General features: G+C 57.2%; 2 protein-coding genes across 5 annotated transcripts in view; one reads left to right on the top strand and one right to left on the bottom strand.

Annotated features, from left to right (window-relative positions):
* Nucleotide 1: 1 nt before the first annotated feature.
* Nucleotides 2-7,599, top strand: TMEM120A (transmembrane protein 120A). Its single transcript, XM_032129631.1, has 12 exons — nucleotides 2-112; nucleotides 2,115-2,233; nucleotides 2,693-2,809; nucleotides 3,264-3,323; nucleotides 3,993-4,088; nucleotides 4,343-4,432; nucleotides 4,788-4,853; nucleotides 4,996-5,057; nucleotides 5,247-5,339; nucleotides 5,965-6,029; nucleotides 6,631-6,699; nucleotides 6,782-7,599. Exons 1-12 carry the CDS (start codon nucleotides 38-40, stop codon nucleotides 6,893-6,895), a joined length of 1,026 nt encoding a protein of 341 aa, XP_031985522.1. The 5' UTR covers nucleotides 2-37; the 3' UTR covers nucleotides 6,896-7,599.
* A 719-nt stretch (nucleotides 7,600-8,318) lies between these two features.
* Nucleotides 8,319-21,352, bottom strand: part of LOC116453803 (NADPH--cytochrome P450 reductase) — a 28,531-nt gene continuing 15,497 nt past the window's right edge. For 3 of the 4 annotated variants that reach the window (XM_032129625.1, XM_032129624.1, XM_032129626.1), the window contains 14 exons: nucleotides 18,251-18,299; nucleotides 17,306-17,434; nucleotides 16,743-16,892; nucleotides 15,801-15,925; nucleotides 14,831-14,920; nucleotides 14,278-14,376; nucleotides 13,547-13,663; nucleotides 12,713-12,831; nucleotides 11,459-11,640; nucleotides 11,184-11,333; nucleotides 10,409-10,676; nucleotides 9,795-9,940; nucleotides 9,525-9,610; nucleotides 8,319-9,300 (listed from right to left, as the gene is read on the bottom strand). In XM_032129625.1, coding sequence (XP_031985516.1) covers nucleotides 9,156-9,300; nucleotides 9,525-9,610; nucleotides 9,795-9,940; nucleotides 10,409-10,676; nucleotides 11,184-11,333; nucleotides 11,459-11,640; nucleotides 12,713-12,831; nucleotides 13,547-13,663; nucleotides 14,278-14,376; nucleotides 14,831-14,920; nucleotides 15,801-15,925; nucleotides 16,743-16,892; nucleotides 17,306-17,434; nucleotides 18,251-18,299 — 1,855 coding nt within the window. In that variant the 3' untranslated portion in view covers nucleotides 8,319-9,155. Of the gene's footprint in view, nucleotides 9,301-9,524; nucleotides 9,611-9,794; nucleotides 9,941-10,408; nucleotides 10,677-11,183; nucleotides 11,334-11,458; nucleotides 11,641-12,712; nucleotides 12,832-13,546; nucleotides 13,664-14,277; nucleotides 14,377-14,830; nucleotides 14,921-15,800; nucleotides 15,926-16,742; nucleotides 16,893-17,305; nucleotides 17,435-18,250; nucleotides 18,300-20,807; nucleotides 21,149-21,352 lie in introns of those variants that run through there. The other variant, XM_032129627.1, reaches the window with a different exon arrangement.

Genomic DNA, 21,352 nt, shown 5'->3' with positions numbered 1-21,352 from the left:
CCGGGCCGGGCCGGTCGCCGCCGCCGCCATCGCCGCCATGGCCTGGGGCGCCTCGCTCGCCGAGTGCCTGCGCGAGTGGGAGGAGCTGCAGGACGGCTACCAGCGCATCCAGGTACCACCGGGCCCGGGACACCCCCGGGCAGGGGCCGAGGGAGCGCTCCGGCCGAGCGGGGCACGCCGGGGTTACCGGCAGCGGGGTGGGGGATCCCCCGCGGGTGTCCCGCAGCATCCCCAGCGGGTACCGCGGGCAGCCGGGCTCTCCCCTCTGGAGTCCGGGTGCTTTCCCCGCCGTGTCCCAGCCCTCGGGTACGAGCCTTGTGCCTTGGGGCAAAGCGTTTCGGAGCAGGGCAGGGGTGCCAGGCTGTGCCAGGGCACGGGGCTCGCTAAGAGCGGGTGCCCCGGTCTGATGCCCCGGCCCGCCGTGGACGTGGCGTGGAGACCTCAGATCTCCCGGTTTCGAGCAGGGAGCGGCACTGCCTGGCGTGGCACGGCCGGACTGGGTGCGCAGATGCCGTTTCACTCCTTATCGCTCCTCTCAGCCCGGCTCCGGGCAGCTCGGAGCCAGCCGGCCCCGCAGGAAAAGCGGCCAGCGGAGCCCAGGTCTCCCGGAGCCCAAGCACGCTTCGGCCAGGCACCTTGTCCCGACTGCCATACCCTGTCACCGCCGGGGCTGGCCGGGAGCTCCGTGCCAGGAAGGTGACTGGTATCAGAGGTGCTTCCATCTGCTTTGTGTAATCCCCAGGGCGCTGCCTTGCCGGGGAAGGAGTGGGCAGGGTTCAGCTCACACAGGGTCACCCAAGGGAAAGGTTGGCCAACCATCTCCTGCTGCCGCTCAGGTCACTCGGCTGCAGCTGCACCCGTTCCCTTTCCCCCTCCTTCCCCCTCGGGAGCGGGGCAAAGCGGATGTTGTTGCAGACGCGTCGCTGCTGTGCCCAGATCTGGGGCAAGAGAGGCTTTGAGAAACCTCCTCTTGCTCCATAAGGGTTGCGTGGATGTCCCGGGTCACCCACTTCGAGCCCTGCGTGCAGCCACGCAGCGCCGGCCCTTCGCTTTGGAAACATCTCCCGGGGTGGCTCCTGACCCAGGCTGTCTCCGAGCGTGGAGCGCCGATGCTGGCACGGCTGAAGGACTTGTCACAAAAGCCACTTGCTCACAGTTAACTCCAGAGCCAGAAGGAGGTGGCTCTAGATGGCAGAAGGAAAGCTTGATGGTCAAGCAGGGAATGTCCTGGGATAAATCAGGGACATAAATCACTGCTGTGGAGCCGGGACTATCTGGGATTCATTCCCTCCTTGCCGCTGCTTGTCACCAGAGGGGGAAGGTTTCCCTCTGCTCTCGGTTTCACCTTTCTCCTTTGGGAACAGCTTTTAAGATCCAGTGATTGAGTGATTGATAAGAGCTACAGAGGTTAAAACTTGTGTGTGCCAAGGTCTAGTCCAAGGGTTGTTGTGAGCAGCCTGTAGTTCCCTGCTGGAGGTGGTGTCCAGGCTGCTGTGGCCAAGGTGAGGCTGTTTTCCAGCTGACCTGGACAAGCAGCAGCATTGATCCAGCAGCTCTCCTCTTTCCTTACTAAATATAGTGGAGAAATGCATCCAGCCTTATCCAGGTGCGGTTGGGTTACGGGGCACTTGGCTGCAGCCCTGCTGGGAGCCCGTCCTCTTTGTCCAGCTCACTGACAGGCTCCTTCCAGCTTCCCAAGGGTGCTCAGGTAGAGCCCCAAGGCCACGAGCTGGGGCTGAGAGACCTGGAAGCACAAAGAGCTGCTCGTCCTGTCCCAGCACTCAGAGGCACTGCTCTTGCCACAGTTGTACCCTGGCCCAAACAGCATTTATTCCCAAATCTTTCCTATCTGCTGTGTGCAGTCATTGGTGTCCCAAACATGGGAACATCCTGTGGATAGCCGGCTTGGGATTGGGGGTGGGCATCCCCATGGAAGCAGGGCTGGCTGCAGGCTGTCCCCAAACACACCTGGCCTTCTTCAGCCACCCCTCCTCTCCCCCAGCAGCCTGCACAGGTGAAATTAAGGATGTTTTTTAACAGAAGCATCATAGAGGACCCAAGGACAGGGGCGTCTGGGCAGGCAGCTCTAATGCGTGATGGTCTCTCCTTCCCAGGACAACCACAAGCTGTACAAGCAGAAACTCGAGGAGCTGACCAAGCTCCAGGATGGGATCTCCACCTCCATTGCCCGGCAGAAGAAGCAGCTGAAGGAGCTGTCGCTCTCCCTCAAAAAGTGAGTCAGTGCCCTGTGACAGCACAGGAGGGGAGAGCAGCAAGGATGGGGCTGCTGAGCTCACCTCATGTCTCAAATGCAAACCTCTGCAGCCAAGTGCTGTGGGGAGGCTGATCTTCCCCAGCCCCTCTTTCCTCTGCCCTGATTTGTGCCCCGTTTGCAGTTCAGAGCTTGCGAGGGCTTTGCAGGTACCATGAAGTGCTCCCCTCCTGCACAAAGCTCTCCCCATCCTTCCTGAGGCTGAGACACACACCTGGCCTCACCTTGCTCCCTTCTCTTGGGCAACATTCCAGCCTGACAGAGGAGCTCGCCCTGCAGATGGAGTTGTGGACTTGCCTCCCATCCACCCTCCCTGTCCTTGGGGTGTCCTTGCCCGAGCCAGTCACCTGTGGAGTGCCAGCACGTGCTGATCACATTACAGAGGCTCTCCTGATGCCAGCGCCTGTGTTCCCTCCCCAGATGCAAAGGCCAAGCGACTCCCGAGCAGGAAGCGTCCATCCAAGAGACCCAGAGCCTGATTAAAGAGAGGCAGAACGTGTTCTTTGAGATGGAGGCCTATCTGCCAAAGAAGAACGGGTGAGAGGCACCTCAGCTCCGCGTGGGACACCAGGGCCACCCTCCACATCCCCGTGGCTTTAACACCACAGGCACAGACCCCAGAGCTGTCACCCTGCTCCTGGCGGTGTCACAGCTGTGCTGCTCCACTTGGGCTCCCCAAGGATGCCTGGGCAGGAGCCAGCAGTGCTGCCCCTCACTCCTCTTCCTGCTCATGGCCTTCACCCACCCTGGGGCAGTGGTTGTGCTCGAGGGGAAGCCCCAGTGAACACCCCAGTGCCTGTGGGAGGTGGGGTGTGTGCTCCCCCACCCATTCCCCTGCCTGTGGGAGGGGATTCCAGGGGGTTTGTGCCTGGCAGCTCTGAGTGGAAACACCTGGGGGCTCATTCCTGGCTCATCCCTGGCCCTGCTGGTGGCACAAGAGGGGACAGCTCCACAGGCAGGTCCCCATCCTAACGCTCTGCTCTCTCCCCAGGTTGTACCTGAGTCTGGTGCTCGGCAACGTGAACGTGACACTGCTCAGCAAACAGGCCAAGTACGGCCCCTCCTCACTGCACCTCTGATTTTCCTGGCTTGGGATCCCCTTGGCACCAGGAACAGCAGCTCCTCCTGGGCAGACACGGGGCTGGCTTGGCTCACCTGGTGTAGATTCCCTTCCCGAGCTGTTTTCTGCATCGTTTCCCAAGAATCAGCCAAATTCTGGGCTCCCCCTCATGTTGCTGCCACTGGGCTGGGATGGACCATTAGTGCTGATGAGTTAATAGGATCCTTCACCTAAGCTGTGTCCATGTTTCCACCCTGTTAGGGACTTCCAGGACAGACAGAAAGTGTAGTCCCCTCCTCTTCCCTTGGGGAAACACCAGAAGTTGGGTTGGGCCCGTGAGAGCCTTACCCGTGGCAGAGGTGCCCAGCCAGGAGCCTGTGTCCCCTTTGTTCCCCAATCCTCCCCCTGGAGACCTGTGCAGATCCCAGTCTGCCCAGCTTCCCCACCAGGGCCACCCACTGGGGTGCTCAAAGGTATCCCAGCTGTGTGGAAGCAGCCTGGTGCTCTCTGGTCTCAGAAATGCCCCCAAGGCAAGGCTTTTCCCGAGTGTGTCCCAGAAGTTCCCAACAGAACATCGCTTCTATCCAGCCAGGTGGGATGGGAGGACACAAACTTCCAGCAGCCCCCTTGCTCCAAGGCTGTCCTTGTGCTTCCCTGCAGGTTTGCATATAAAGATGAGTATGAGAAGTTCAAGCTCTACCTCACCATCATCCTACTCATTGTCTCCTTCTCCTGTCGGTTCCTCCTCAACTCCAGGTGAGTCTGGCTTGGTGCTGGGCAGAGATCTCCTCCCAGAGCCCCCTTGTCCTTTTCTCCCATCCTGGAATGGCCAGAGCTGAACAGGAGATCCTGATAAAGCATCTGGACACTGCTCTGGAGGTGAGGTGGCCTTTGTGGCCATGGTGGGTGATGAGGAGCAGGTCTCTGCCCTGGGGGGTGGGTGTCCCACGGGCTGTCACGGTGCCTGTGTCCCCAGCACGTGCCTTTACACCCTGCTCTGTGTGACCCAGGGTGACAGACGCCGTCTTTAACTTCCTCCTGGTGTGGTACTACTGCACCCTCACCATCCGCGAGAGCATCTTGATCAACAACGGCTCCAAGTGAGTCCCCTGGGCCTGGGGAGGGGCGTGCAGCGGGCTGGGCCTTCTCTGCAGGGCTGGGGGAGTTGGGGCCCATCACAGGGGAGCAGCTCCCTCCTACTCAGGGTGTGTGGCAAACCCTGCTGGGAGCTGCAGGAGGGGGCAGGAGGAACCTCCCGTGTGGAGGTGGTGCGGGAAGGTGGAGCTGGAAGGGCCCTGGTGCTGCCTGGCCCCGAGGCCCTGGGTCCTGCTCCATTTCCTAACGAGCCCTGGGAGCTGTGGGGTGGCTGCAGCTGGGCTGCTGCACTCTCCTGGGGTGCTTTTGGCTCTGGATTCACGCTCCAGACCTGACACCACTTCTGTGTCCACCCTCCAGGATCAAAGGCTGGTGGGTTTTCCATCACTACATCTCCACCTTCCTCTCAGGTGTCATGCTGACATGGTAAGTCTGTGTCCCCTGTCCCGTGGGGGGCTGCCTGGGCTATGGGCAGCTCTGGCCAAGGGGCCATAGGGGCTGTGGGACAGGCAGGGCTGGCTGTCCCCTCCCTGCCCCACATTCCCCAGCCAGCACCTTCTGTCCACAGGCCAGATGGGCTCATGTACCAGATGTTCAGGAACCAGTTTCTCTCCTTCTCCATGTACCAGAGTAAGTGCTGCCACGTGTGTTGGGACAGGCACTGAGCCTCAGGTGCTGAGCACCTGCAGAGCTCTGCAGCACGCAGAGACCCAGCTGCAGCTGCTCACAGCTCTCAGCTCAGGTGGCCTTTGTGGGATGATGCTGAGGCTGAAGGCGATCCCTGGGCAGCTGCTGACAGCAGCCACGCTCTCCTTGCAGGCTTTGTGCAGTTCCTGCAGTATTACTACCAGAGCGGGTGCTTGTACCGGCTGCGAGCACTGGGGGAGAGGCACAACATGGATCTGACCGTGGGTAAGTGGGGTGTCCCCTTGCTGGTGGTCTCAGGCTGCCAGCAGCCTCCTCCCAGCTCCAGGCCAGTGCTCAGCTGGCTGGGATCTGTGGGTTCCACTAAAGGAAACGGTGACACTTTGGTTTGAGGTCACTTTTATCAGTGGCAGGAACAGTAAAAGCTACAAGTCAAACCAAAGCTCCCCGAGCAGCATCTCCCACAGGGCAGCACCACCCCACAGGCTGACTGTCCCCCTCCTCCTGCTCTGCTGGCACCACCAGCCCACAGCTGGCTCCCTCAGGATGTGAGGTGGCTGTGGATGTGGCTCTGGGCATCCAAGCTTTCCCCAGGAAGCTCCTTCAGACATGAGACGTCCTCCAACACCCCATGCACTGAGGGCTGCCACCACCCCGGCCCCTGTGACACTGAGGGCTGGCTCACTGGAGCCCAGAGGCCTGTGTTGAATGAGGAGTCCCTGCCACTGTCCCCCCCACCAGTGCCCACAATGAGGCTGGAATGGCAGGAACTTCCCAGCCAGGCACAGTGTGGGCACTGAGCTTCCCTGTCCTCCACCTCTGGAGGAGCTGGGCTCCATCCCCTCTCCACCAGCCCATTCCAGGTCCTCACAAAAACCTTCGTCCTTTGCAGAGGGCTTCCAGTCCTGGATGTGGAGAGGCCTCACGTTCCTGCTTCCCTTCCTCTTCTTTGGGCAGGTGAGGCTGCACTCATCCTTGCACGATGCCAGAGCCTTGGGTGGCAGCGGGATGTGCCACATTCCGGCTGTGCTCAGTGGCCTGGACGTGGCACAGGCCCCACAGGCTGCCACAGCCATGTGACACGGGATGGTGGGGCAGGGAAACACTTCCAACAAGTGCTGAGCCTTTCCCTCCCAGGCACCCACCTGGGAGGCGAGACAGGGAGGAGCTGGGGTGGTTCTGCCACGTGCTCAAGTGCAGAGGGGCTGAGCTGAGAACCCTTCCAAGGCCTTTCCAAAGCCCTTCTGAGCTCCAGCTTGGAGCTGCTGCTGCGAAGGATCAAGTCCTTCCTCAGCCAGATGGTTGAGGTCGATGGCCAAAGGCTGGTCTGAGGCTTCCTCATGGCCCTTGGGCTCCAGCTGGCCTGGAACAGGGGAGATGTTCCAGGGCTGGGGTTCTCTGGGAACAAGCCCCTCTGGCCCTGAGCCTGGGTGGGGTTTCACTGTCCTCACACAAGGTCAGTGTGGGGTTTACACTCAGAGGTAGCAGCTGGGTGAGCATCAGCCTGGGATTGAGCCTCTGAAAGCAGCAAGGCCCCTGAATCCCCTCTCTCCTGCAGTTCTGGCAGCTCTACAACGCCATCACCCTCTTCCGCATGATCCAGCACCCCGAGTGCAAGGAGTGGCAGGTAAGGAGGCTCCTGGGAATGCCCTGGGAGGGGGTGGCCCCAGGCAGGTCCCTCCTGCTGACTCCTGCCTGTCCTCCCACAGGTCCTCATGTGCGGCCTCCCCTTCTTCATCCTCTTCCTGGGCAACTTCTTCACCACCCTCCGCGTCGTCCACCAGAAGATTCAGAACAAGAACAAGGACACGAAGGAGAATTGAAGTGGGGCAGTGTGGGGGCCTGGACTGTTTCTCCCCACTGGCTCCATCCCCTATCCCCATCTCCATGATTCCGTCCGGACTCTGGCGTCTCATCCCATTCCTTCGAGGCCCGCGTGTGGGACAGAGCTTGGGGCCTGCTCCTGGACAGTCCATGTGCTCACCATGGGGCTGGATCCGTGCTGGAGTCACTCACCTGGAGTCAGTAGCACCCTGCACCTGCTGTCCTGGCTGCCTTCCACACCCAAAGAGCAGGATTGCTTGGGACAGCCACTCCCCTCCCTTGTACTGGGATGTTCTCTGGACACTGGTGCTCCCCACGCCCCTGGGACAAGGCAGCGTCCAGGCACTGCCTCACGCAGCTCCTGGGGTGCTCGAGGCTGCCCCTTTTCCCCCCAGCCCTGCACCCAGGGCAGCCCCTGGGAGTTGAAGGCAGAGTTCCTGGGGCAGCCTTGTCACTCCCAGGGCACTGGGGCTGTGCACAGCCCTGGATTCCAGCTGTGCCCCAGTTCTTCCCTCGCCTCCAATCCGCAGGGAAGGGGCGGCTGGGGCATGGGAGGGGTGGGAGCAGCAGGAGCCTGGTCCAGGCCTCCTGCTGGAGCTGTGCAAGCAGCACCCCGGGCTGGCATCTCCTGAGGGTGCACATGTGGAAATAAAGGGAAGGAGCTGCCCCGGGGCACCGGGACAGTCTGGGAACAGCTTCCACACACTGCTCTGCGGCTTTGGTTCATCGGGAAGTGGGTCCTGGCACAACCTCCCTGGAAGGAAGGTGGAGGTGGGGGTCAACAGGACAAGAGGAAACAGCCTCAAGTTCCACCAGGGGGGGTTTAGATCGGATATTAAGGAAAATGTCACATAAAAGGGTTGTCCAGCCCTGGCAGAGGCAGCTGTGGAGTCACCATCCCTGCAGGGACTTAAAAGCCACGTAGATGTGGCAGTTGGGGACATGGTTGAGTGGTGGGTTTGGCAGTGCTGGGTTAAGGGTTGGACTCAATGATTTGGAGGGGTTTTCCAGCCTAAATGAGCCCATGATTCTATGAAAAGTCATCTCCCTGTGCCCTTCCACCAGCCTGGGGTGCAGGTGGGGGCTCCTTCCTGCGGCACCCCAGCCTGCACAAGCTGTGGCCACCTAAGGAGCCCAGCAGGACCTGCAGGTGGGGAAGAGACACCCTGTACCAGCTGTACCAGCACTGGGAGAAGCAGCACTCTGGAAGAACCAAAGCGCAGGTCGGGCACAGCTGCACCCCAGTCCAGAGCCCCCCACTGCCATCTTCCCTCCCCTCCCAGAGCCCAGCACTCAGGGGAGGGGCTGCCCCCACCTAAACCCAGAGCTGCCACCGCATCCCCAAATTTCCTCTCAGTTATCCACTGCTCCTCCTGCCTCCCTCTTCCCTCTGGCTGAGCAGAGAGAATGCAGGAAGCAAACTCCAGACACAGTATTTTTATTCCAAGGGCAAATGTATTTAAATAATTTACAATCATTGGAGAGCCTGAAAGTCTAGGTTTTTTGTTGGTTCCCCCCACCCCCCCATGATTAAATCACAAAGATGTTCAAAATAAAAACAGTATTTAAAAAATGACCGTACACGGCGTGAGGGAGGGGCTGGGCTCAGGGGAGCGAGCAGGGCCCGATGGAGACCCCGCCTCCCAAACCGGGCGTGTTCCCGAGGGAAAAGGAGCCACCCCCTTCCCGCTGATGCTGGAGCGGGAATGGAGCGGGATGTGGTGGGGCCATGGGACAGCTCTGTGCCCAGAGCCAGCTGCCAGCCCCACACCCTACAGCCGGGCACACAGGGGTGGCAGGAGGGAGGCACAGCCTCAAGCGCAACCCGAGCACAGCCCCCGCACCCCTCTGCTGTCCCTGCAGGCCAGGGTGGGCTCCAGCCCAACACCTGTGCTCAGGGAAGGAGCCCGGAGCTCCCTGGCAGTGTGTCCATCCCTCCTGCCCCACAGCGGCTGTGTCCCTGATGCCCCTGGCCTCACGGCAAACGCTGGTGCCACGGGGTGCACCCTGAGGTGCTGGTGGCACCCAGACAGCAGCCGGAGCTACCCCCCTGCCCCTCTCAACCTTTTCCACCCCCTGGCTCCACAGCCTGCCCCGAGGGGCTGCTGGGGCCCAGGAGGGGTTGGGAGTGACACCGGGGTAGCTGCGGGCTGGGGACGACACCGTCACCCACAGCAGCCGTGGGCGAGCAGGCACTGCCCAGCACCCCCGGCCCGCGCCTGGGGACCCGTTCTCTCCCCGGCCCCGCCAGCCCCGCTCTTAGCTCCACACATCCAGGGAGTAGCGGCCCTTTGTCATCAGTTTCTTTACATAGTCCACGGCCTGGGGCTGGCTCATGTTCCCGAACTCGGACACGATCTCGTAGAAGGCATTCTGCACGTCCCGGGCCATGTTCCGGGCGTCGCTGCAAACGGGGAGCGCGAGTGAGACACCACGGCAGAGCCACAGAGCCCTGGCACCTCCTGCCCTGCACGGGGCTGTGCTCACCCCAGCCCCCCACCCTCCTCTCAACCAGGACAGCATAACCCTCCCAGGGCTTGTAAGGCACGGCTGGGGAAACTGAGTCACGCTCCTTTTCCTGACAATAGGAACATTGTCCCCAAATCCCTGTCCTGCCCCCAGACCTACCCACACACATAGATATGAGCCATTCCCTCGTCAATCAGCTTCCAGACGTTTTCCTTGTTCTTCTTCAGTAAGTGCTGGACGTAAACCTGGCAGGAAACACGGTGGGAGTGAGGAGAGAGGAGCAGAGCCCCCACACCACAGGCTGTGGAGGGGGAGGGAAGCCAAGGTTGTGCTCACGGCTCTGGGAAACAGGGGAAGTGCTGGGTGCTCCTGCCTGCCATGGGATGGGATGGGCAGCAGGAATAAGCGGCAGGGGAAACAGCATGGTACCTTCTCAGCCTGGTCCCTGGAGAAGGCCACATTGAGCTGGGTGAGGACTCCCTCCTTCTGGAAGCGGGCCAGCTCCTCCCGGTACAGGTAGTCCTCGTGCTCATGGCGGCAGCCATAGTACAGCACCGTCTCACCCACCTCTTTGCCTGCAGGGTCACACAGCCCCTGTCAGCCCCAGGTGCTGTCCCCTCCCCACCTCCCCCCTTGTCCTGCCACTCCCAGCAGCCCCCAGCCCTGTGCTCTCCCCTCCCCTGGGCTCACAGAGCTGCATGATGGGGCTTCTGGTTATAAGGGGAAGCTCCAGACTGATTCCCAGAAGTGGCCACAGGCTTCAGAATTGAGTCTGAGTGACTTGACTGTGGTTATTCGGAGGTGTGGTGGTGGCAGATGTCACAGAACTGTCTCAGCTCTATCCACCCCCAAGCATCCTCCAAGGCCAAGAGAAGGACCAAGCATCCTCCTGTGGGCTAAACCACTCGGCTGCTGTTCACCCCGCCCCAGCTCTCTGCTTTTGGCTGGGCCCACCAGCAACAGGAGCAGCAAAGCTGCACCTTGGAGGCACCCACTGAGTCCTGCAGCAGCTCCAGCCCCCAGGGGAGCTCCTGGGCACTCACCTTGCTGCTTCAGCCAGGCCCGCTCCTGGATGAAGCCGATGAAGGGGGCGATGCCAGTGCCCGGCCCGATCATGATCACGGGCGTGCTGGGCTTGAAGGGCAGCCGGAACTGCGACTTTCGGACATACATGGGCACCAGGGAGCTGCTCCCGTTCTGGTCAGGCACCTTGTTCTTGAGCCAGTTGGTGGCCACCCCTTTGTTCAGGCGGCCTGTCTTGGTCTCATACTCCACTGTCACGGCACAGATGTGGATGGAATTGGGATGAACCTGCAAGGAAGAGATGCTGGCACCAGGCAGAGGAGGAGCCCTAGCAATCCCACACTGCTTCCTTGTGCTCAGGAATGGGGAGAAGTTTGTCCTAACATTAACACTGGGACAGCTACTCCTCCCTGCATGCTCCTCAGGGGGCTTCTGTCTTGTCCTCAACTCATCATGGGGCCACTGAGCTTCCCTAGATATTGCCAACAACCTCAGGGCTTCAGGCACAAGGAGTGACTTTTGACCAGCCCCTAAAATGCCACCTTGCCAGGCAAATGGGCAAAGAGGAGCAGGGCTGCAGGGAGTGTGATGGTATCAGAGCACAGCTGGCACAGCGTGGGACTCTCCACAGACCCTGTGGAAGCTGGGGTAACTCCATGCACGGACATCACTAAACCTGCCCCTCTCACAGCAAATGTCACCAGGAGAAGCTCGCTGTGCACAGACCCCAGCTGAGAGGAGCTGCAGCTGAAGCGGTCCCTCCACAGCCACATTCCCTGCTGGAAGCACACCCACCTTGGAGGAGGAGGCAATGGAGTAGTAGCGGGCCTGCAGGCGGGGCAGGAGCTCGCACAGGTGGTCGATGGGGGGGCGCAGGGAGGGCATGTCCTGCAGGATGGCCAGGATGTTCCTGCGGGCCTCCACCACCCAGCTGAGGTACAGCGCCTGCGGGCAAACAGGGCATGACAACCTCCCCACACGGCTGGCAAACACCCCCTCGGCTCTCCGGGTGCCTTTTGGGGATCCCCCAGCACCCAGCTCAGCCCAGCTGGGGAGGGCAGTGCTCCCACCTTGCCCTCGGCAGCGGACGAGGCCATTTTGCGGAGGCGCTCCTGCTCGCTGGCGTCCGTGGCGTACTGGGCCAGCTCGTACAGGACGTTGGTGCGGGGAGGGTTGGTGATGTCCAGGTAGTAAGTCAGGGCTGTCCGGTATGACGTGGGGCAAGGGAAGGGATGCTTCTTGTTGGATTCCTCTGGAGAAGTGGGAGAGAAAGAAAAATTTAAAATCATCCACCTCACGCTGTTATGTTAAGAGGTTTTGCGCCGGCTGCGACACAGTAAGGGCTGGAGACAGAGCAGAGTGGGCTTCAGGGAGGAGAGAGCAGCCTGTGGGTCACAGCCCCAGCTCCACACTGAATCACCTCCCTCCCCAGGCAGCTGCATCTCCCAGTAGCCCATTTTGTGTTTCACAGATGCTGCCCAACAGTTCAGCAGCAAAAAATATGCCCTGGGTTCCTCAACGGGCTCCCTGCTCCGAGATGTCCATGCACAGCCCAGCAAACCCCCAGGCTAAGCAGGGGCTCCCCTCCATGGCTAATTTGGCCTCAGGCACTTACACCTCCATCAGATCTGGCCTCAAAACTGTCCTTAGGCTCTGTCAGCCACGTACAGCTGTGCCAGTGGTCAAGGCTGGAGCCATTCTGCTCAGCCTTGAGAGGTCCGTAAGGGACAGGAACGACAGCGTGAGGCTGCACAGCACAGGACACTGCACAGGGGGCCACAGGCTCCAGCAGTGCATTAAATCCACTTCCTCTCTAGAAACCCAGAGCTCTCTCAAGCTTCTGGGCCAGCTCATTTGATGCCTCAGGTCAGGCTGTGCTGCTCCAGGAGTGCGATGGGCAGCAGCTGCCATCTCCTTCCTGCCAGAGGCTGGCTCTGCTGGGAATGCTGCCCAGGAAAGAGCTCTTTGGATCAGCACAAGTGCTCCCTCCTGGCAGTTCAGCCCCCAAGCCTGTGCCTCCTCCCAGCACTGAACAAGAACATCTCACTCAGGGCTCTGAGGAGCTCTGGGGCTGCTGAAGGATGCTCTGGTGGGCTGATGCTCCGTAATTAGGAGTGTGCTGTTACATAATTTGTTGTTGAATGGGCTCACTAAGCACATTTCACAACTGACCCACTTCAGCTGCTCTCAGCAAGCAGGCTCTGAGCCCCTGCAGTGAAGAGTGGCCACAGGACATCTGGAGGTGCCCCATGGGATCTTAGGGTGAAGGACAGAGGCCACAGCTGAAGGAGAACTGCTGACCCTTAGGGGTCATCCATACTCACCGTCCAAGTTGTTTAGGGACATGACAGTGTCCAGATCTGTGCCCAGGATCTCACCGATCTGGTTCACCAGGGAGGAGTCGTTGGCTGGGTACACGGCCACATGGTCCCCGGACTCGTACCTGGCAGAGAGCAGGAGAGCACGTGCAACACCCGCACCACTTCTTGACCACCCCTAGCAGCTCAGCCAGAAGACAAGGCGGCTGGTGCAAGAGGCAGCAGGACAACACTGAGGTCTGATGCCCAGGACCTGCACCATCAGCATCCACAGAGCCAGCAGTGACACTGTGGGATCATGGTTTCCCAGGGTTTTTACAAGGGACCTCCCAGGTGACAGCAGTTTTGCCAGAGTTCCAGTAAGGACAGGTCAATTTCCTGACAGAACAGAGCAAAGCTCCTCAAAACCTCTGCAGTTGTTATGTTAATCCACCTGGATTCACAACTTCCTAACAATTTAAGGAATTTGAGCCACTGAGAGGGTTTTAAGAACAAGGCTTTATTCCCCCATGCTTGTACACCTAAGCCAGGCAAACACAGGCAAGAGCAATGCCCAGCTCTCCCTTCTCTCACGGCTCTGCTGCCCTCTCATTTATTGAGTGACTCCTAGAGAATTCTTGCAACTGAGACTGCTCAGGTAGGACAGGGATGTGGTGTGGGATGGACCCAAAGCAGTGCAAAAGGTGGGAGCAAGTCCTGACAGGGGGTGCCTGCTACAGAAGTGCAGAGGGGCAGTTTAAAGGAGCAAGGTCCCCTTCTGAAGTGCTGGATGAGGCTGGTGCCACATCCTTGTTCTTTGCTCCTGACAAAATAGAGGAGTAGTCTCCTCCAGGGAGCTACCTGATTTTGGAATTGGAGATATCCAGCTCCAGGTGCATCAAGTGTCGCTCTCCACCCTCGTTCAGCTTGCGGTTCTCTGTAACCTGAGCCAGGAAGGGGTTCTTGGCATCAAACGGGCTGGAAGGAAAGACAAAGGCCCTCTGGTTACTCTCCTGCAGGCTCATGGAGCTCCTTGTATCCAGGCATGTTCCCTCTGCCTCCAGAGCAGGCTCCCATGATGTGGTTCCTGTTCCAAAGCACACTGCACCACAGCACGCACCAAATTATGATCTGCTGCTCCCCACACTGGCACAGAAAAGAGATCCTTTTCCTTCTCAGCACAGCCCAGCAGTCAACAGCTTCTGTCCCATTAAGAACACATGACACAGAACTGGATTGGAGGGACTGTCACAACATCTCAAAGGAATATTTCAGGCTGGAATGAATTTTTAAAGCTCATCTCCCCACAGCAATACTGCCAGCAGCCATCATGCACTAGCCATTCCAGGCAAGGAAAGGCTCAGGACAGATGCTGTGGATATAGCAGCCAAACAGCACATAGAGCCACCTCCTCACCACGAATGATTCATTAATTGGGGAATCTCAGAGTCCCACTGGAGATCTGAGCCCATTTCTCTTGGGCAGAGACCTGCTGTGCTGCAGAAATGGCACTTGATTGTTAGAAACACATCAAGGAGCCATCAGCCAAGACCTGCCCCATGTACACCCTGCCCAGGGGGTGTGGCACTCACGGCTTCTGGTTCTCGTAGCTCTTGAGCCGGCCCATCTCCCCCGTGTAGACTTTGTTCATGTTCACATCTGTGTGCACCACCAGCTCGTACTGCCGGATGCTGGAGGGGGAAAGGGGAGAGAAAAAAATCAAACTGGAATCCACGAGGTACAGCTGGAACCACCATCTCCTTTGCTGGATTTGCTGCAGCTCAAAAACAAATGCAAATCCCAGCCCTTTGCCCCTCTCGAGACATGAGGGACCAGGCAGACTGCAGAAAACCCAAAGCAAGGGGAACCCTCAGCCTCCCTGGAGCCTCACAACCAGCACAGCCAGCCCCAGAGGAACCAAACCCATCACCTCCCCACTCAGAACAGGAACCCAGAGCTGGGCTCAAACTCACACCTGGATGGGCTCAGGCCAAACATCCCTGTTCTACTTCACTCATGCCCTCCTCAAGTCTGGAAGGGGAGGCAATGCAGAGGAAAGGGAACAGCAGCCCAGGGTTGACAGCACAGCCACCAGTCAGAGGTGGCCAGTCTCTGACACCCCGAAGGAGCTGCTCCCAAACCCACCTGGACTCTTCTCCTGTAGCCTCCACCCCAAAGTGCTCACACACTGCTGGCCAGAACTGCTCTCTCCAGGTGATGAAGTCTTCTTCCAGGCTAGCCAGGGCAGAAGAGAGAGTCAATAACCCAGCCCCATTCCCAGAGGAGCCATCTGAGATCCCTTTGGTCTTCCTCCCATCACTGGGGGAAAAGGCATTTGCCTTAGACCCAGGCACCTTTGATCATGCCCACAGATCACCAGGGAAGTGCTGGCAGAGCACTGAGTGGGAACTGTTGCTACACCAGACACCCCTCCCTTCACCAGGTCTGCCAAGGAAGGCTTTGATATTTAGGCTGAGTCTTTAAAAAACTCAGCTCCCTATTGTCCACCCATCAGGTGACCTTCCTAAAAGGTCATGATTCCACCATGGCACTGCTAATTTTTCTGGGCTCAGAGCTTTCCACACATGGCATATCCCTCCCATAAGGCCTTGAAGACCTTAGAGGTAGAGCCACAGGTCGATGTAATGTCCCAAGGTGCTCAAGTGAGCACAAAGAGGTAAAAAAAAAAAAAAAGAAAATATTATTGTCTGAGCTGGAAAATTGCTGCTTCCCACCATAAAACGCTTCCCAAGGAGATTAATCTGCCTCCTTCACTGGGATGGGCGAGTTTATCCACACAGGCTGGGTTAGCCATGGAGCTGCAGCAGGGCAAGGGCAGAGGAGGCTGCAAAGCCTGCTCCTGTGTGTACCCACGGGCATGGGCATTTAAAGCTGATGTGGGATTTCCCAGACACAGGATCCCTTTGGATACTCCCTGTGCACAGGGATCTGACTGTGGGAGAGACAGCAGACACACGCTCAAAAACATGCCAACCCCAACAAGGAGCCCTGTGGAGTTTATTTCTGCCTCGGTAGTAGAACCAATTCCCTGTCAAGGCCCCTTCCAAGATGCTTTCAGCCAGCTCTGAGCAGCCCCTCACCCCAAGGCACTCACTTGCCATCGTCATCTCCCAGCCCAAGCTCGAAGATGCGCTGGGCTCCGAGCTCCTCCAGTCTCTTGTCCACGTACTTCCCCATGGCATTGAAGTGCTCGTAAGTCTTGTTCCCCAGCCCAAAGACCTGGTAGGGAACACTCATGAGCACAGAGAAACAGGAGGTGGATTCTCTTCATTCATTATCACCCAGCCAAGTAGCACCCAGCAAAGGATGCTGAAGAAAGACAGCGAGACCTCTCCCAGCTCCCCATCAGCTCTCAAGTAAGAATCTACCACTGCAGAGTGTGTGGTTAGGAAGCACCAGCACCTCCCCTGAGGCTGGATGCACTTCCAAGAGCTCCTGCACATCTCCTCGTGGGACAGCCTGGAGAGCCACTGCTGGCCTTTGCCTCCCACAAACCATGCAGTAAATGTTTGCTCACTGCTTCACACAGAGCAGCTTCACATCTCCACCAGTGGATTTTATTCTCATTTGTAATTATTATGCTGCCTGAGGAATTTGGCCAGGGTTTAGGTGAGGTGGTTGTTTCTCAGCCAGTTATTCAGCTCAGCACAGGAAGAGAGCTACACATTCCTCCAAGTGACTTAATCTGTGGGAGAAGATCTGGCCCTGGGCTGCTCAATTAGCTTCTGAAGAGCAGCAGCAGCCTGTAGCTCATTTAGACTTGTATTCGGTGCCTGCAGGGCTGTTTGGGGCTGTTTATACCAGGAAGCCCTCATGATTTAGAGGGTGGAGAGAGAACTCTGACATTTGCATTTAAAGCCTCCAGATGTACATTTGCAAGTGTCCACAAAGCCTGGGCAGGAAGATAGCAGGGACCTCATCCCAGACAAGGTACACAAGGCACAGACATCGTGTTGGGCCTCTCCCCAGGCCACACTGGAGGGCTCTTGGCCTTTCTGCCCAAATGCAACCCAAAAGCTGGAATGGGGCCACTTACTGCAAACCGGAGACCCGACAGGTCGGCATCGGCCTCCTGCAGCCAGTCGTAGAAATCCTGGGCATTGTCCGTGGGATCCCCCTCTCCATAGGTGGCCATGCAGAACACAGCCAAGGATTTGTCAATCTCAGAGAGGCGACTCAGGTCTGACTGCAACCAAAGGAAAGAAGGCATCTTCAAGGATCCCACAATGTGGCTGTTGGGCAATTCCTATTCCCTCAGTGTAGGTGTGTGAACAGCACCACACGTTTACAGAAGGGGCTGGGAAAGGTCAAAGCCACCCAAAATGGCAGGGAAAATAAAGCCAACCACCCTCACTGGACTGCAAGTCAGTATATCTACCCCACCAGAAAAGCAATGGGATTTTCCATGCAAGGCTTTAAGGGAGCAGGAGAACGTAGAATGGCAAGGACCGAGCCCGTATCTGCATCTCTCAGGCTGATCCTTTCTCCCCTAGACGACACTACTAAAAAGCCAATTATCCTTTGGCCAAGGTCATTGTTATTTTTTTAGAGGGCACTGAAAGGTTGTTACTATCCCAAGGCTGTTCAGGGCTAAATTACCAGGTCATACTCCTCTGGATCTGCTGCCATGCCCCGGAGGCCATAACGATGGGCATCTTTGGAGAGGCGATTGGCAAACTCCTCTGCTGTGCCCGTCTGGGAACCGTAGAAAACCACTATATTTCGGCCCTGAAGAGAAAGAAAAATCCTTTTTAAATGGTGATTAGTCATTTGGCAAATGCGTGGATGAAGTACAGACAAAGGAAATGCCTGGGATCAGGAATCCTGGACTGCAACCTAAAGGCAACCAGGAGTCTGAGCCTGTGCAGGACTCCAAGGGTTTGGCAGAAAACTCAAGGCTGAACTGTTAATGAGAACATGACTCAGAGGGGAGGCTCAGGTCAGACTAAAACCCAAAGCAAAGAATAAACCTTCCAGATTTATTCTCAACTTTGAGGCTGTGGAGTGACTCCTGGAAACAGGGGACACCCTGGATGAGAAGGCAGAACTTGCCAAAGGCTCTGGGCAAGTGCCTAAGCACCAGAGCTCCTGCTCTGCCGCAAGCCAGCTACTTTGAAGTCCAACAGAAAATGCATCCAGCCGTTGCCTCTTCCTCTGCTTCCTCTTATGTCCAGACCAGCAGAGTCAAAAGCTGACAGTTCTGTGTACCACAATTCCCATTCCACAGCCAGCCAGTTTGGGAACCAACCACACAGATAAACAACTGCCAGCCAATGACTTTAAAGTCTCTGCCATTTCCCTCCTGACTTTGATCTCATATTACATTATTTTTTTCCACCAAATTTTCACTTTAATTTCTTCTCTTAAGAACAACTCTCAGGCACAGACTAAAAGAGCTATTCCTGGCTGCTCACACAGATTTCCTCTGGATGCTCTCTGCAGCAGGCATGTGTCTGTATCCAAACCAAATCCTTCTGCTGACAGTCTCCAGAGGAAACTGGCATGGGCATGAGCTCCCCCACTTTCCCAGAACAAGCAGCTTACCGTCTTCTTCATCTTCTCGATGAAGCTGCTGTCTCTCACTGGAGCTGCTCTGAAAGACAAGAGGAACTCTTTTCAGATGAGCACATTCATTTTTGAGGTCAGGAATAAGCAAGTGGGGAAAAAGTGGCCTCCAGACCTCAGGAAAGCTGCCCAAAAGGGTGTGAATCTCCACTGACCACTGTTATTCACCCTGCCCCAGGGATGGCCATCACTCATCCACAGGGCTTCTGCACACAACCACGGAGCAGGGACTCGGAGCAGAAGGGAAAAGCTGAGCCCCTGCCTGACTCCCATCAGTGAATCTTCCCACAGGAAAAGCCCAGGCACTCAGCCCTGCCCACCAAGAAACCTTTATCAACTGCCCTGAAAGGTTTCACAGCTGAGCAGGTTAAAGGATCTCACAGGAGCAGGTCTCTAGATAAGTCTCAGGGGCTAAGATATGGTATGAGAGAAGGGAAGGGATTGCTCCCTGCTTCCCACACCCCCATGGGCATGCAGGATCAGTCCTGAGCCATGCTCCCCCAGGACACATCCCCCAAACCTGAAGTCAAACAGGGCTAAAAATCTGCTGTTTCAACCTCAAAACAGCATGCCCCAGAGCTGGAGAGCCCTGTGGAGCAGACACATGCAGCTGATCAGACCCACAGAGCTCCTGGCAAGGCAACCACTGCCAGCTGAGGTCCTTTGGAGGCGGGTTCCCATTCCCAGGACAAATCTCCTGCACAGAACATCTGCATTACTGGATGGACATGGCTTTCCCTAGCTTGGAAGGGGGACAAACCACAGCAGAGCCACAAACATGGAGGTAGGGATTCCCACTGCTGTGGCTGCCCTGTTAGGGAGGGAGCAGGAAGAGCTTTGCTATCCTTAGCACATCTTTGGATTTTCAGTGTCATGGAGTGAAAACAACCCGGCCCTGGGGACCCTGGGAGCCTCACAAGCAGAGGTGACCATAGCTACAGTCAGATTAGGTGCTGGGAGCTTTTCACAGCAGGCAAGGCCAGGAGCTCCCTTGCTGTCCTCCCCACCAAAACTTCGGTAAGCAGGGAAGAGGAACGTGGGACCCATTCCCATTTCACAATGGAAGAATGCAAGGCCAAGGCCGGGTCTCCTGTGGGAAGAGAGAAGCCTCCAGGCAAAAAACAAATGGTTTTGGCTCCAGCCCATGTGAGAATGTGAAGAGCTTGCTAACAGTTTCCTCAACTCTGTAGCCCAGAGGGAGGGATCCTGCAGATGTGCTGAGAGGCATTTGGGAGAGCACACATACGCAGAGCACCAGGGTGGGGGACAGTCATAAAACATCCCTTCGAGCACCCCTTCCTACCCAAAGGGATCAAGGAGCTCCATAACTGGGCCTGACAGCTCTGAGCACCAACAGTCTCAAACAAAAGACAAAAGCACACACAAAGGACAAGCAAAGCCAACCCCAAAAAGCTCCCTGAGGCAGCCGTGCTCCCAAGAGAGCTGCTTCACGCCCCTGCCTGGCTCTCTCAGCAGGTAACAGTCTCCCCGTGTTGTCATTTGTCCCCTGTTGGGAACTGGGATATCACAAATATCTTAAGGGAGCAGCCCCAGCCCTGCCCACGCTGCAGCCAAGGACAGGGACTCGGGAGAGCTCTCAAGACAAGGCTCTCACTTAGTTTTTGGCTCCTTGGTGAACTTCTTTAGTTCCTGCCCTCTGCAAATGAGATCCAATTAAAACAACACTTGGGTCAACTACTAAACAAAAAGCTTTTAAAGGAGGAGAAAAAGAAAAGTTTTTAGATCCTTTCAGCAAGCTCCCTTTGGAAGAGAAAAGGGTGCAGCGCATGGAGCTCGTCTATTTTCAAAGGAGGCAACCCCACACCAAAGTGAGTGGTGGAGAAAAGGCTGTGGCTCAGATACAGAAGAAATAATGAGCCTGGCTTTATAAAAAAGGACTACACAACTCCCTGAAATTGCTTCATCAGGGTGGCCTGAAAATCTGAGCAGTGAAAACGCACAGGCACTAAAGGCACTAAACGACACTCATTTTCACTGCTCTGCCAGGGAAACTTGGAAGAGAAAGTTTGTCCTCAGCAAGGACTGCTCTTACAGCTTAGACAGCTCAGGGTAGCAGCTACAAGCACTAGAAGAAGCATTGGGTGAAGGGAAGGGGATTAACCCCATTGTCAGAGTGAGTCTGTAGCTTGTACAGCTCTCCCACACTTGGTGAGGGCCCACAGCACAAGTGACTCCCAAGGCTCTCTGTCACTTTAGTTTCAGGAGAAAGAAAAAAAAAAAGACAGGGGAGGAAGCTCCCAACACCAAAGTCTGTCTCAGCTGAACACCTCTCCTTCAGAAAGCTCCTGTTCTCATGGCTTTCCTGCTGAAAGCACAGATCCATCCAGAAGTGAGGATGCAGTCTGGATGCTGCAGAGAAACCGAGCACCGACAGCAGGGTCTCCTCTGGAGCAGCCTGCTTCCAAGCAGAGCCTCTCCCTTTCCTTCTCCTCCTGTTGCAGAGGGAGGAGGCACCCACTCCACCCAGCTTTGGAGCTGGAAGGATCCCGCCAGCCCGTCGGGCAGAGTAACTCACCTGGCCATGGCCGGCTCTTCCCGCGGGGCCGAGTACACACAGCCCATGGCCGGGCAGGGAGGAGGCAGACAAAGAGTCCAGGGCAGCCGTGTGTCTGCAAGGGGAGCTGTGGGGGGACGGATCTAACTTAGCTCTGGAGCCACACGCACACAAGCCTTTCCATTCTGCTCCTCCTGGGCGTTAAAACCGAGCGTCAGCCTTTTGTTGAGAAGAAGAGAGCCAGCACAAAAGGTCCCAGCACGGGTCATAGCAGGAGTGGTCCTGTCCACTCCAATCCTCGTGGTGGGGCTTTGGAAGTTACTGAGTGGATCTGCACAGTCCTGAGAAACTGCAACATCTGGCAGCAGTGGCAGAAAGGAATTAGGAGTGGAGAATGAAACCTCCCAGGATCCTCCGCAGCACACGTCCCTCTCCCATCCGCACGGAGCAGGGGGACGGGACACAAAACCCTCCCCCAGCCTTGTTCCCTTGGAAACTGTTTATATCACAGCTGCTTTTATATATATTCTTAAAAAAGAAAAAAAAAAAAAGGAAAGAAAAGCTTG

This window comes from Corvus moneduloides, chromosome 20 (genome assembly GCF_009650955.1).
Source record: "Corvus moneduloides isolate bCorMon1 chromosome 20, bCorMon1.pri, whole genome shotgun sequence".
In the NCBI taxonomy this organism is placed as follows: domain Eukaryota; kingdom Metazoa; phylum Chordata; class Aves; order Passeriformes; family Corvidae; genus Corvus; species Corvus moneduloides.
The sequence above is the reverse complement of the archived record's forward strand: the minus strand, read 5'-3'. Positions and strand labels throughout refer to the sequence as shown.

Bases quoted from the DNA above. Each gene is read 5' to 3' on its own strand.
- TMEM120A (XM_032129631.1), top strand. From the start codon at position 38: ATGGCCTGGGGCGCCTCGCTCGCCGAGTGCCTGCGCGAGTGGGAGGAG. The intron at 6,030-6,630 runs GTGAGGCTGCAC...TCTCTCCTGCAG, and splicing joins CCTTCCTCTTCTTTGGGCAG to TTCTGGCAGCTCTACAACGC. The intron at 6,700-6,781 runs GTAAGGAGGCTC...GTCCTCCCACAG, and splicing joins CCGAGTGCAAGGAGTGGCAG to GTCCTCATGTGCGGCCTCCC.